This window comes from Papio anubis, chromosome 7 (genome assembly GCF_008728515.1).
Source record: "Papio anubis isolate 15944 chromosome 7, Panubis1.0, whole genome shotgun sequence".
In the NCBI taxonomy this organism is placed as follows: Eukaryota; Metazoa; Chordata; class Mammalia; order Primates; family Cercopithecidae; genus Papio; species Papio anubis.
The window spans coordinates 115,806,564-115,822,293 of NC_044982.1; the positions used below are offsets into that span (position 1 = coordinate 115,806,564).

At 40.4% G+C, this 15,730-nt stretch overlaps 1 protein-coding gene across 8 annotated transcripts in view; it reads right to left on the bottom strand.

The window, feature by feature from the left end:
- NEO1 (neogenin 1) overlaps nt 1-15,730 on the bottom strand; it is a 266,759-nt gene that overhangs the window by 21,672 nt on the left and 229,357 nt on the right. For 4 of the 8 annotated variants that reach the window (XM_021940696.2, XM_021940690.2, XM_021940697.2 and 1 more), the window contains exons 17-23: nt 14,077-14,300; nt 13,855-13,993; nt 11,758-11,865; nt 10,319-10,513; nt 9,596-9,628; nt 6,031-6,099; nt 1,399-1,546 (exon numbers count right to left, since the gene is read on the bottom strand). In XM_021940696.2, the coding sequence (XP_021796388.1) occupies nt 1,399-1,546; nt 6,031-6,099; nt 9,596-9,628; nt 10,319-10,513; nt 11,758-11,865; nt 13,855-13,993; nt 14,077-14,300 (916 nt within the window). The remainder of the gene's footprint in view (nt 1-1,398; nt 1,547-6,030; nt 6,100-9,595; nt 9,629-10,318; nt 10,514-11,757; nt 11,866-13,854; nt 13,994-14,076; nt 14,301-15,730) is intronic. The other 4 variants (XM_021940691.2, XM_021940695.2, XM_021940692.2 and 1 more) reach the window with 3 other exon arrangements.

Below are 15,730 nucleotides of genomic sequence, written 5' to 3' on the forward strand. Positions count from 1 at the left end.
TTTGTATTTTTTAGTCGAGACGGGGTTTCACCGTGTCAGCCAGGATGGTCTCGATCTCCTGACCTCGTGATCCGCCCGTCTCGGCCTCCCAAAGTGCTGGGATTACAGGCTTGAGCCACCGCGCCCGGCCGAAAATGAACAAATTTATAATTATTAAATACATGCATCCTTGCCTTGGGCAGATCAAGTCTGCATGGATAATCACATAAACATGAATTTCTCTTTCTCTAGTGGAGCAACACCCCCATCTTATGATCTTTCAAGATATTGCAACTAAAGTCATTTTATTATCTATATTATGGTATTGCTATTAGGAATAACTCAGGAATCTCCTTTTTTTTTCTATCTGTCTTGCTAACCAGATATTTGAGTTGAATGTAATTTAGGATCAAGGCTTCTTGCAAGTGTAGGAGTGTATGGTATCAGCAAGCGTTACATGACTGAGCCCCTTGCTATCTGCACTTAGACCATTAGCCACAACCCTCAAAATCCCAGAGGAGTTCACGGCTAGCAGACATCTAGTCTCTCTGAGAAACGGATAAATTAATTATCAATGATCCTTTCCTGTTCATTAAAGCAACCCCACTCCCACCCCCAACCTCCACACTTGGTAGCACTTCTTTAAAAATATTCTTAAACTTAGATTTAGAATGACAGGCCTACGGTCTTCTTCCACCTAGGCTGGCATTTGTGCTGTGATACAGCCTGTGAGAATGCCCACAGACTCCTGGACATTGGGTTCACCGTGGGCATGTACAGACGGTATTCCAAAGGGGTGACCAGCAATGCCAGACACTTTCCACTTTCCTCACCACATCTATTCTCTAGTTGGCTCTGTGACCCGAGAGGTTGAGCTAAATTAACTACATCTACTTGGCAATCCTGCTGGGTTTCCTGGCTTCTAGCTGGGTATAGCTAATACTAGGCACTGGCAAGAGGCTGGAGGGTAGGTGTTTCTTCTCCTGCCACTGTCTGCTGGGAGGAGGCTGGCAATGGCTGCATGCCTCTAGCACCCACCTTGCTCTTGTCAGGAAGCCCTCTCCTACTGCTTCAGATCTCTGAAAACAGCTCTCTCCTCTTGCCCTTTCAGGCCCAAGGATGATGGTGTCTTATCATAGCTGCTAGCCTCTGAATATCCCTGCCTAGTTTTCCCTAACCCCACCTATGACTTTGTAAATCACCTCTTTTGAAATACTTTTAAATGTGCCATGTCTTTTCTGCCAGGACACTGACTGATACATGTAAGAGGAACCACTTCCCATTTTCTTTTAAAATATCTGAAATTCCTTTTCATGTATTTTTGTGCCTTAACTTTGTGTACCACTCCATATACAGAAGTCACATGGAAGCAAAAGATCAGATGCCAAAAATCTAAGGGGTGCATTTGGGCCTTCTTACTTTTTCTGGTGAGAGGTGGTACGACGGGTGCAAAAGACAGCGATAATCACAACCACCACGATGGTGATGACGCCAACAGAAACAATTATGACCAGCAGCATATTACTGTCCAGAGGAGAGGTGGGGCTCCCATGAGGGCTGTTACTGCCTGCAGAGAGAGAAACGGTATATGTGTTAGTGTTAGAGAATTTAAAACTTGCACACTATCAAGCTACAGAACCATTAATATCTCACTTGAACTTCTTGATCATTGCTCTGCCTCATATAAAAGTGCTGCGTGAACATGGCTCTCTCCTCTAGATGATGAGCTCCTAGACAGCTAAGAGTCTGTTCTGTGAACAGTGCTCAGGACAGAGCCTGCTCAAAGACAGTGCTTAATTAAAGCTTCTCAAATTGTACTGAACATTCAAGAGCTTTCAAAGGTTAAGATATACTTAGACAGATAAAAAGTCTTGCCTCTCTGGTGTCTCATGTGATACATAAACTCGTCTTGTAAAGTACCACTTATAAATCATTTAGTTTTCTGGTTTTCAAAACCATTTAAAAATGTTCATTCATACAAAGCAAAAGTTTTCCCCAGCAGACAGATATCTGAGATTATAAAAATTACATGAAAAGTAAAGTCTGTTTTTATAGATACACAGCCTATGCAGAGTTAATTCTCTTGTTCAACTTCAAGAAACAGTAGGTCTGAAGTATGCCTTAATTTGACAAATACTGAATGGTTACTATGTGTTAGTCATTGCTCTAGGTACTAAGGGTGCAATGGTGAAGAACAAAGATGTGAATGTTTGGTGGGGGAATGGGACAAACGATAAATATGAAATTATTAGTTAATAACGAATGGTGTGAAAAAAAGAAAATGAGGGGATATGATACAGAGTGTCTGGGTAGCTAATTTAGATTGAGTGGTTAGAAAAAGCTTCTCTGAGAAGATGGCATTTAGTCGAGATCTGAATAAGAAAGATCCTATCATACAAGGGGAAGGACTGTGAGGCAGGAACAAACTCTTATCAAAGAAGAGAAATGCAGCCAGTGTTTAAGCAAAGAGATGCAAGTCAGAAGGAAGTGAGGAGGAAAAAGCGGATGAGGCTGGAAAAGTTGCAGAGGCTGGACCATTTAGGACCCCCTTTTTTTTTTGAGATAGAATCTCACTCTGTCACCCAGATTTCCTGAAGAAGGAAATTGAGATTTTCTTTTCCTTTTCCTATTATTGTTATTGCTGAAAGGATGAGGTCTAGGCTTTGTAATCTAGCTCTAAGTCTTGCTGTCTTCCATTTCTTGAAGCACGTTTCTTTGCTTCCCTACTCATTATTAAGTTATATATGTTCATATTATAAAATGTGGCAAATCCCACTACACATGTCTAACCACCAGAGATATCTGATGTCTTTCCTTCTAGCTACTCTCTCTCTCTTAACTTTCTAACAATCAGAGGTGTACAATAATGGGATGAGCTGCCTTGCCAAGTAATGAGTGTTTAGTTATTGGAAGTACTTAAGAGGCATCCTGCCAGCGTGGGATGTTGTGGAAGAAATTCCTACCATCAAAGTATGGCCTGGAATGTGTGTTCAAAAAAAAAAATCTCTTGGCTGGGCGCAGTGGCTCATGCCTGTAATCCCAGCACTTTGGGAGGCTGAGGTGGGTGGATCATGAGGTCAGGAGAGAGACTATCTTGGCTAACATGGTGAAACCCCGTCTCTACTAAAAGATACAAAACATTAGCCAGGTACGGCGGCGGGCGCTGTAGTCCCAGCTACTCGGGAGGCTGAGGCAGGAGAATGGTGTGAACCCGGGAGGCGGAGCTTACAGTAAGCCAAGATCACACCACTGCACTCCAGCCTGGGCGACAGAGTGAGACTGTCTAGGTGGAAAACAAAAACAAACAAACAAAATAAATACATCTCCTGAAGTGGTTCTCCTAACAATCTGGCTTATAAATTTATGTTCTAATCCAAACTTACACTCATTGTGGGAATCCCTTCCACAACGCCGGATTAACTGACCCTCCAACTTTGCTTCTTTGATTTTATAGACTATATCTAAGTACAGTGCTAAATCTGGGGCTGACTTAGAAGGGATTAAGAGCTTATTCTACATTTGGCTCAATCACTTTTATCTTTCATTTATGAGAAAAAGGTAAACAGACAATTTAAACTGTACATACTGACCTTCAATAAAACAACATTTTTATATTTGGGAAAGACCATCGTACTGGGGCCACTAAAATGGACCATACTGTTCATATTAGAGTACGGCTTTCCATAACACTGTCATTAACAGCAGTGCTGAACTACACGGTTGGGTATTTGGTAGGGCAGGCATTGCAAATTAGAGGCTGGGGAGCTGAAGTATGAGAGGCAGGCAGAGGCGGAGGTGTTTCTTTCCTGCATTTAACTGACAAATTCTCATTTACTCACATCTGACCTCTAACGTGTGAGCTGGACAAAAGCTTTCTTCTAAGATACAGCAAGAGTGAGCTGCCAAAGAACAGTCCTACCAGGGACAATATATATGCCATTTCTTTATGCTTCATCTGGACTACTGTTTTTTTTTTCTTTCTTTTTTTTTGGGGGGGGACGGAATCTCACTCTGTCGCCCAGGCTGGAGTGCAGTGGCACAACCACAACCTCAGCTCACTGCAACCTCCGCCTCCTGGGTTCAAGTGATTCTCCTGCCTCAGCCTCCTGAGCATCTGGGATTACAGGTGCATGCCACCATGCCTGGCCTGTAACAGCTTCCTAACCCCTCTTCCCTGACTTTATACTCTTAGCCCCCAACTTATTCTTCACTGTTATCAGAGTAGTAATAGTTGACAATAAAACATGGATGTTATAGGGTACCAGTCACGTCAGATATTTCACATGTTATTTGTAGGATAAAGCTCTTATTTCTTAACACTGGTACTTGAGTTTTTGACAGGCTGATTCTAACCTGCACTTTCAAGTCAATCTCCACCCTGTCTCTATGCAGTGTGACTCCTGGGGAGAGCAGGCTGTTTTATTAGCATACTGCCATGCCTCTGCACATGCTGATATTGCTTCCTGGAATGTTCATTCCCTTTCTTGACATTTAGCAATCTTCTAGCATCCTTGAAGATCTGGGTTAGACGGCACCTCTTCTTGGAAGCTTTCCCTTTATCAGGTAGTTTGTTACTCACTCCTCTTGCTCCCACAGCTTGTCACATACAGCCTGCATCTTTAAAAATGTGCATGCGGGCCCTGGGCGTGGTGGCTCCTGCCTATAATCTCAGCACTTTGGGAGGCCGAGGTGGGTGGATCACCTGAGATCAGGAGATCAAGACTAGCCTGGCCAACATGGTGAAAACCCATCTCTACTAAAAACACAAAAATCAGCGGGGCATGGTGGCGGGTGCCTGTAATCCCAGCTACTCGGGAGGCTGAGGCAGGAGAATCACTTGAACCCAGGAGGCAGAGGTTGCAGTGAACCGAGATCATGACACTGCACTCCAGCCTAGGCAACAGAGCAAGACTCCATCTCAAAAAAAACAAAAACCAAAAAAACAAAAAAAAAAACATGCCATGCATGAGTGAATACATAAATGAAAGAAAGACAAAGGAGTAATTACTTTCCCCACAGCCTTAAAAATTACACGGTGGACACAATATAAATGTCATATATGCACGGAGAAGAAGAAACTCATAAACAGAGTCCTGGAACCTGGAACATAATTATTTCTGGAAGGATATACATTTGTCTGGTTCTTTTAAGGCTGATTTCATTAAAGTCTGGGCAGTTCCACTTTTGATGTAAGTAGATAGCTGGAGACTAAGACATCATTGTATTCCTACAATTAGAATACAAGTTACTAGAGGACAGGTGTTTTTCTCATATGTCTCTTTCTTCCATATGTGAAGAGACACTAAGAGTCATTCCTAGTAGGTTTCCACATCTGGTATAGGACCCATTGCTTTTTTAGGTTGAATGCGACAGTGGGAAAAGCACAACCTGAAATGAGAAGCCCTGGGTTTCGATCCTAGGACTGCCATAATTAGCGGGTGGCCTCAGGCACATTACTTCTCCACTGAGTTTCTGAATGTATTAAATGGGAATAATGGTATCTGTTCTCCTTGCTTCACTGTGTTGTAAGAATCAATTGTGACTTCATGTGTGAAAGCAGCTTATACATGTTGAAGTAAAGATGGGGGTGTCATCATCAAATTAGAAGACACCAGCTCTCAGGATGGCTAGGAGAATGGAAGAATTTTCTAGAATTACTAAACTAAAAACATTGCAGTAAGTAGTTGTATTGCAAAAACTCAATGATTCTAAAAGCATTTGTTTGGTTTGTTTTGGATAGTGGGTAATCCTACTAGAGGGTTTATTTTTGAAAGCAAAATTCTAACTCTTTTCTAGAGGCAGTAGGCAACAGGATGAACAAATTGTTTAGGAATTAATCTTAAGTTGGATAACTGGGGAAACAATTTTATTTATGGGTCCTACAACGCATGGGCTTGGAGTAATTTGGCAAACACTTAGATCTAGTAGTAAAAGAAAATAGGTTAATATGCTACAACCCACCATACATAAGCTATAAAAGACATTTCAAAAATTTAAGCAAAACTGCTTCATGTCCATAGTAAGGAAAAAACATCATGGGAAGGGCTTTACCACTCATTGGAGGTTTGTAGTCGGATCCTAGGTCTGGCAGCCGGCTTCCTTTCCCTCCAGACCCTGAGGCTAAAGGAGAAGAAATCATGTCAATAATGACCCCACACATTTGGCGTGACAGTCCACTTCATAGCTAGTGAGTGTTTTAAACAAAAAACACAATTTTTAGTCTATTCTGTCCATGAGAAAATAAAGTAGCACATAAATCATGGGAATCTATAGTCTATGTGTGGAAAGCAAACTAAGGTAGAGCTTTCTATGCAATGAGGCATCTGAAAGACTGACACCCTTGTCTCACAGCTGTGAGCTGACTGTCACTGCTGTTTAGAAGCTGGGACAGCAGGTGCTATTCCTTTAGCTTGGGAAACAGTTCCCAAAGGACTGCTCAGAGGACTTACAGCAAAAGTAGCTTCTCCTAGAAAAGGAACCAAGGGGACTAATTAGGTCAATGTCTACATTAAAGAACTATACTCTTCCAAGGGACCTGGCTATGTGGATACCTAGCAGGTATTAGTATTGTTTAGATTCTTTTCTCAAATTACAAAGTTGTCCTTCTGAATATAAAGTTACCCTAAGCAGGAGCAGGAAGGTAAATGGAAGTTCAAATCAGGTTCTCAGTTCCTGCTCAGTCACCTACATTCAGGAGTGAAAAAAACAGTCTTCCTCCTAGTTGCTCAAAAAGACACTGTCTCCTAATCCATCATCAGGGAACATACTAAGTGAGGCTGCTGACCTCAGGCATAGGACCACCCTAGAAGCAGGCCTCAGAAAGTGCAAATATCAGTTTTTAAAAAAATGTTTATACTTGGTCTTGAATTTTGCTCTTCACATTTATAGGAAAAGTTGCTTGGGAAAAGCAAATACAAGGACCTTTTTCCAATAAAGCTCTAAGGTTTATACCCAGAAAGCAGTATCATACTTCTTCTGAAAAGAGGTCTGAAAGAATTGCAAAGTAAAAGCTGTTTTATGAAGTTAACTAAGAGGCTAATACAGCACATTGTTTAATAGACTGACTGCACTTGCATATTGCCTCCATCATATACTACTGTTTGACTTTGGGCAAGTTGTTTATTCTTTTTGGGCCTCAGTTTTCTCATTGTAACAGAGGGATAATAATGGTATCCACTTCACAAAGCTGTTGTGAGGATTAAATGGAAATTTAATCCCACAAAATATTTTTAATACTGCCTGACACATAGTAAATGTTCCATAAATGTTAACTACTCCTATTACAAGCATAAAAAATCTTCAGGAAAGAGTATAATCTTCCCTTTACAGAGGCAGAGAGCATGAAGCTTCAAAAAACACTTATAAATGAGAGTTATTTCTACAAATAAAGCCTTACTAGAAATGTATAAACTAGGTGTTTCTGTAAAACATTAGAGCTAATGTCAAGTACTTCTATAAATTATCAGGAGATATATATATATATAAATAAAATGTATTTGATGAAATGAAAAAAATTAAAATCTGAAGTTTGTGTATGCAGTTCATCTAAGAGAATAAATCGAGTGACTAAAACAATGCTACGCTTCCAGAAGCTGAAAACCTACCAAAAGAAGGTAACAGGAGCAAGAAGGTAACAGGAGTAAAGAAGGTAACAGGAGTAAGAAGGTAACAGGAGTAAAGAAGGTAACAGGAGTAAAGAAGGTAACAGGAGTAAGAAGGTAACAGGAGTGAGAAGGTAACAGGAGTGAGAAGGTAACAGGAGTTCTTTTGGTAGGTTTTCAGTTTCTGGAAGCATAACACTGTTCTATGCTATGGGCATATTCTAGAATTTACTCCCAGTCCCTGGCCCTTTTTCCATTGTCCACACATATTACTTTATCTCCTTACTTCTAATGCCATCATTTCTCCCAAATGACACACACCATATATTAAGAGTCCAGTTGTTCCTCATATGCTTTTCACTATGACAAAGTCTAGCTGGTGGAGATGGCTTAGCACCTGCAAGGCTCTTCAGGTTTAAGTGTACTTAGCTGACAGACAGGCTACATTTAAGCCAAACTATCCAGAGCATTGTATTATGTATATAATTGTCAAAGAACACCATTGCTAACAAACTGGATGGTTTATATTCCTATATTTCCTAACATTGTTTCTCTTGAATGTAAACTGTGAACAATAAATTCCAAGGATGAACCAAGCACCAAAAACATCAATGAGTAAAGAATTTTAAATACCAGAGGTGTCATGCAGCTAAGAATGGCACTCTGGCTATGGAGTCAAGTGAGAAAACAATGAGCCCATTTATATTCTGTGCATATATATATTATGGGTATTTTTATATTCCTGCACTTTCACACAACAGAAAGTATGTTTGCAGTTTCTCCAACATACAGCAAAGGACTCACTGAATGCAAACACGTTTCCAAAGTGTTTTGGAAAACTCAATACTGCAAGTTCTGACTCTTCCTTGCCATTAGCCAAGATCCAAATACCCTGCATTTCTAATAACTACTCTTAAACCAATAGAGCAATTGTTAAATTTACTTTTAATGTTCATTCTCAGTATGGAAAACATACTAGCATTAGCTGACTTCCTAAAGATAAAAATCACAAAGTATAGTTATCCCTCCACCATGGCAATTACAGTGGAAAGACAACTGACAGATGGTTTCAAGAATGGTGACATGGAGGCCCCTGTTTCCTAAGTCCGCATTTCAATTATTACTATTATTTTATTTACTTTTTTTGAGACAGGGTCTCACTCTGTTGCCTGGTGCAGTGGTGTGATCATGACTCACTGCAGCCTCTACCTCCCAGGCTCAGACAATCCTCCCACCTCAGCCTCCGGAGTAGCTGGGACTATAAGTGCACGCCACCATGCTCGGCTAACTTTTTTTTTCCTATTTTTTGTAGAGAGGGTGTCTCACTTTGTTGCCCAGGCTAGTCTTGAACTCCTGGGTTCAAATGATCCTCCCACCTTGGCCTCCCAAAGTGCTGGGATTACAGGCGTGAGCCACCGTACCTGGCCTAAGTTTTCATTTCAAATAGTTTCGATCTTCTTTTAATATGATAAGACATATTTAAGGGGAGAAATGAAAAAAGAGCTCTGAATTAAGTTTATGGTAACAGAATAAACAAAGCAGTAATTTAATCACAGAGAATCATAACATTTAGTGAGGTAAATCTGTGGGTTCTTTGTGGGAAGAGGAAAATAGGGTATTCACTGAATGTGATACAACTTTCCACTTAAAGACACTAATAAAATTCTAGATGCTACAAATATGAACAATTGGTATGATCGGTCTAATTATGACTCAAATGCCTATCGTTGTTACAGAACTTAGCACAAAAGATGATCTCATCCACACTTAAGACCAATCTCCTACAGCTGCAGGACCCAGTTTATTGACTCAGTTTTCTTCTGCCTGCCTAGTTAGCTTCTACACAAATTCCCCAGCTTTTCAGAACATGGACTCAACTCTACTTTGGCCAATAAATGTGTGGCTTTTAATACATGGTGCTGATTTTTCAGGAAAAGCAAAAAACAAAAAACAAAAAAAGCTAATAATAGGTCATAAAAGAAAGGAAAGAAAAGAGAGGCCATCTACTCATTTACCTTGATCATTAGGCATTTTATCAGAGGAGTCCGCTAACAGGCCAAGCACAGGGGAAGAAAAAACAAGAGCAAGGATCACAAGCTTTGAAGATGGGACAGGCAGAACTTTTTAAAGGAAAAAAATTAAAACCCCCACAAACTTCCAAACAAACTGAATCTTGACTTTAGTACTAACAGAAATTAAATTCACACAGGGCTTCCATAATTCCTTAGATTCAGTCCCCAGTTAAATTTTATTAGCCTAAGCTCACTTGGTTCAATGCTTTTATCTTCATTTTCTTCTCTAGGGTTTTATTTAAAAGGCCCTTTTTAGTCTCTTTTTCTCTATAAGGTCCACAAATAAGTCTTTCAGGTTAACAGCCTGCATGAGTTGAACCATCCATCACAAGAACACACTATTATTTCTCTATATGGGAACCAAAAGAATCACATCTGATCTGATTGGTAAAAACTTTTAGATCACTGCAATTCATCTGCCCCAAATAGCCTGGAGCCAATGTCCTCTTTTATATGATATGTTTGGGCTGGTAACCTGGGGAACACTGATTTGGTGGTCAATGAGTAGGTGAGGAATCATTCTGGGATAAATCTTCATACCATGGCTCACAAGCTCATCATTAAGACTTCATATGTTATCCACAGACTCTATATGCTCAAGTGATAGTGTCAGCATAGCCCCACTAAAGAGACACACAACAAAACCCTCAGCCTGGGGAGCATTACCTTTAGGTGTTCTGAATTGGACAGCTTCAGACATGGGTCCCATGCCCTTTGAGTTCCGTGCCTGGATTTTGAAGTAGTATGGTGTGTCAAGAGTTAACTCTTGTATCTGGTGAGTCAGTCTGTTTCCCACAACAGGCTCTATAACCCAGTCATGTATCTCTGCATTCACATCTGTACTGTAATATATGATGTAACCTGTCCAAAGGAGTTAATGGGAAAAGAAATATCATTCCTGCTTTTCCTTTTGCATTCAGTAAATCAATAAGCACCTATTATATCAAATGCATATTATAGCATAATATTTGAATAGTAAACCCTCAAGGGTCTACAATTAAAATAATGCAGTTTTGAAAACCAGGAATTGCCTGACAGGCTGTTTTAGCTCTCACCAATGTGATCTCCTAGGAACTCCTTGGCAGAGTCACAATGAACTGTCACCTGATACTTCCACCAGGTGGCACTTAATCCCCACATTGAGAAGGGAAGCGTCACAACCATGAGTCTATCTTACCCACAGCAAAAGGGCACTGCGCTGTTGCTGGTTTTAAAAGACAAAGTAAAATGTGATCCAAGTCAAGTCATGATTCATTCTTTCACAAAAGAGGCAAAGTCAAAACCTAAAAAATGACATAAAGACCAGGGTGTACAGAAAGAGATTCCTACTGAAAGCAAGAAGCAGGGCAGTGCTAAGAAACACTTTCCATTTCCTTAGGCCACCTATTCATACAAAGGAACTTTAGGGCACACCCCAGTTCCTCAGCACACACCTACATGGGGCAGAGGCACCAAAGGAAGTAGGAGCAGCTGAACCCCATCAGGCTTCCCTCCCTGATAAGGCTGAGGAAAGCAGAGTGTCCCCTCTAATGTGGAAGGCTTTCCTCTGCAAGTACAAGGAAAAAATTCCAGGTCCCTACAAAGGCCTAGGCCAGTTCACACTTTTAACTCTAATTATAAGAGCACAGGTACTTGAAGTAGCAGGTCTTGGGGGGTGGGGAAAAGGAATTCAATATCTAATTTTTTTTTTTTTTTTTTTGTGGCTTCAGGGTATAAGAGCAGAATCTCTGTTTATTGGGTATTACTCTATAGAACCAGGGAGGGGGTATATAATTCTGAAGCTGTCCATCTAGGCAGAGACAGAGAAGAACAGCTTTCCTGAGGAAAATAAATGTCTACGAAGTCCCACTATAGCCAAAGGCTGTCTTGTGCCTCCCATCCCCAACTGCAGTCAGAACCACCAACATGCGACCCATTTTATGCCGCTATGGGTAACCAGCACGGCCTCGCTCCAATTTCAAGGACCATCGTGACTCACACCTTCCCATAAAATGACCAAGCCAGCTTTCAGACTCCTGCTTCTTCCAGCAACACTGTACTCTCCTGGAATACTCCTGTCAGGCAGGAAGAGGGCACAAAGAAATGCACACTGGATTGCATCTTACCTGTAATTTTGCCATTGGCTTCGGAGGGAGGCTGCCAATTCACAATTATGGTCTTAGGTTTCCCCTCTTTACTCACAACAGTCACATCCTTGGGTGGAGAAGTTGGAACTACAAAATAACAATATTTTTAATAATTTCTGTCCATTTCAAATTAGTTCACTATTTCTTCAACCTTTTCCACTTGTAAGGCATAATAAAGGGCACAAGGCAATAAAGATAAAGCTTCCGGCTTCAAAGAAATCAGTCTATCAAAAGTTGCAATAAAAAGAAGAATATGCAGAGTACCAAAGAGGAAACACCATACTATGAAGATACAGAATTGGCATCTTGGCTGGGAGTCAGGGATAAACAGGATAATTAGGTAGGAAGTCAAGTGGCATTTGTACCAAGTACCTACTGTATACCAGGTAACGTACACATAGTATCTCACTTAATATTTGTAGAAAATCTGAAAGGCAGTTATCACTATCTCTGCTTTATGGATCAGGACACCAAAAAATTAGAGAAGTTATGTAATTTGTTCAAGATGACTTTTTCCCTGTCACACTGGATTATTTTGTCAGAATATTTTAAATTGTATAACAGTTTTCTCTCTCATTTATAGTTGGCTCTCCAAACCAAATATAACTTTTTTTTTTTTTGAGATGGAGTCTTGCTCTGTCATTCAGGCTGGAGTGCAGAGGCACAATCTTGGCTCACTGCAACCTTCACCTCCTGAGTTCGAGTGATTCTTGTGCCTCAGCCTACCAAGTAGTTGGGATTACAGGTGCACACCACCACATCCGGCTAATTTTTGTATTTTTAGTAGAGATGGGGTTTCGCCATGTTAGCCAGGCTGGTCTCGAACTCTTGGCCTCAGCTGATCTGCCCGCCACGGCCTCCCACAGCACTGGGATTACAGGTGCAAGCCACCACTCCCGGCCCCAAATATAACTTTTAAAAGCCCTATTTCTTCAAAGAATAGATGATTTACAGATATTTTTCATTATGAGTTTATTCTGCAAACATACTGCCAACTATTGAGGTTACAGTTCTAAAATGAAGCCACTTGTTTATACAACAGGACAATATGTTTCTTGTGTTTCCATGTGATAGCTGAAAACTTTTAACATACTAGTAGGAAAATGAGCAAAGTAAGTACATCCTTAAATTTACTCAACTCTTCCTAAAATACTAGAATTCTCCTAGGATAAAATGTAAGGAAGCCTGGTGAAATGCAAATATCCTAAGGGAAAACACAATCTCATTTGTTAGCTAATGGGTTGGGAGTGAAGTAAAAACATTTTCTTAAAATGGTTGGCAAAGAAAGCAAACTCAAGGTCTGTTTAAACTTTGATGCACTGTATTTCTAACTCTTCAAATCCAACCCTTTTCTCTGTACGAAGTCCAAAGAACTGTGCAGAAGACAAAAAGACACTGAGGCCAAGCCCGGTTTGTGGATTTATAACTCTATTTTTTCGTTATTTATATAGGAGAGAAAGAAATAGGAGGCCAAACTAGACAGAGATTTGAAATGGTTATGCATATCCCTAGACTAGGAAAGCCCAGGGGGTAGCAGAAAGGCATGTCTAGAAGTCAGCAAAAACCAAACAGACTCTCAAACCCAGATAGCCTGTTCTCTCTTTAATTTGCTTAGTCATCTTTTCTCTCTCATCTCCACTTACAAAGACCTTAAGGATTATTTCAGTGGAAGATTTTATAAGACACTAATTTGCTTGCAAGCAAACTGCAGAGGCAGCTTTGGGGTCACCTAGCAAAGTGTTCAGGCTCCAAGCAAGCATGGCATTGGAACTGTTTGGTCAAGGGCAGGTCACTTCATCTTATCTATCTCAGTTTACCAGTAAAGCAGGATTAATGGCAATAATCCCTTACATCTACCCAGTGCTTTGTAATTTATCTGTTTTCCCTGTAGAATCCTGTTATTTGCTAATGTTCTTGCTCAGTAATTAAAAAAAAAAAACTCATGAGCTGAAATAGCAAACACTGAATTCCAAATGTAGTTGCTCACCGTGTTTTGTAAATATGTCAATTCATGCACTCAATTCTTTCCTTGGGAAGTAAAAGCAGCCATGTGACATGGCTTCTGACAACACATACCTAATTCAAAGGTGGTCCCATGCGCTGTCATACTCCATGTGCTTGATCTTCGACCTTTGGTCACCATCACAGAGAATTCATAGAGTGTATTCGGTTTTAAACCAGTCACCAAATAACTCAAAGTGGTTGCATTTGCATTCTGAAAAAAACATGAATTGAGAACTTTAAAATTAGAAAACATCAATGATTAGCTTTTTTTGGCCAAGGCAAATGTGTCAGTACCTTGTACTTGGTGTTTGCTGGGATGTTGGTTTTCCATCGGACGGTGTAGTATCGGGAGTCTGTAATCTTCTGGTGCTTGGGCAGTGAGTTGTCTGCCCACGTAATCCTTATGGTGTCATGACTCAGAATGGAAGCCTGAACTCCCACTGGTGGCATCATGGGAGTGGGATCTGGCACTGGAGTGTATGGAGCATTAATAACAAATAAATCAACTTCAGAAGTGTCTGAGCAGAAAATAATTTAAAAAGGGAAGTGGCATTTTAATGTAAACAAAAATAAAATAAAAGGGAAATGCAGGGTAATATAATGGAATGAAAAGGTGAGAAATGGAGAAAAAAGAAAGAAAATTCGGAGTTAATAGATAACCACCATTCATTTAAAAGACTATTTCCACTTGTGTTCTTTCAGGAAAAAAATTACAGAAAAATGTTAAGAGAAGCAGTAATAAACTATATTCTCTACTGCATTCTATAGGCATATTAAAATGTTATAATCCAGTGATTATATTAATGTATTCATGCTTGAATTTTCTTAAAATAACTTGAAAATTCTACCTCCTGTTCAAAAAGGCTCATGAGGCTGGATGTGGCAGCTCATGCCTGTAATCCCAGCACTTTGGGAGGCTGAGGCGGGCAGATCACCTGAGGTCCGGAGTTCAAGACCAGCCTAGCCAACATGGTAAAACCCTGTCTCTATTAAAAATACAAAAATTAGCCGGACATGGTGGTGGGTGCCTGGAGTCCCAGCTACTCGGGAGGCTGAGGCACAAGAATCGCTTGAATCTGGGAGGTGGGGAGGTTGCAGTGAGCTGAGATTATGTCACTGTACTCCATTCTGGGTGACAGAGCAAGACTCTGTCTCAAAAAACAAACAAACAAACAAACAAACAAACCCCCCCAAAAGCAAAAAGGCTCACGAAGACAAAAACTGCTTTTAAAATCAGGGGTACAATTTCTAAACAAGCAATACAAAGCTCATGGTTTGAGATTTCAGTGAATGTGGCTGAATTTTTGGGACAAGAGTTATCTGTGCATATCACTATTCATGTAAGGGTCCAACTCTCAAAACGTGAGTCTTGAATATCAGCCATGGGTATTGAGGGTATCTGATATCCACAAAGGGTCAAGTTCAGACCTCCTGATGTCCTGGGTCTAAAGACAGTACAGGGACATAGCTGACACCATGCTGGACTATCTAATATAGTTTCTTCCATAGAGTCAGAGAACAACCCAGGGATGAATCCCCATCAGTTAAGGGAAATGCCATGGTTATCACAGTTCCAAGTAACAAACTTCACAAACTTTAGAAATCAGAGTACTATACAGTACTTATTTGATGGAAAGTCTATCCTCATGGAGCTGTCCTGTGCCATATACAACAGACACCTTCTCTGAGGCCAGAATGAGCACAAAAGCACCACGCACCATGCACCCAGGGCAATACAGCAGAATCGATATGGGCTTTCCCAATTCATGCTTAGGTTTTCTAAGTATACATATACTGATTTAAGTTCACAGTTTATAATGGGTTTCTCACATAGCCATGGTGACTAGCCCTTATTACTCAAAATGTGGAATGGCATAGACCCTGTTTATGAATAACTGCTAAGCTAAAGTAATAGTCTCCATTTGTGTATTTCCTGCACAATGAGGAC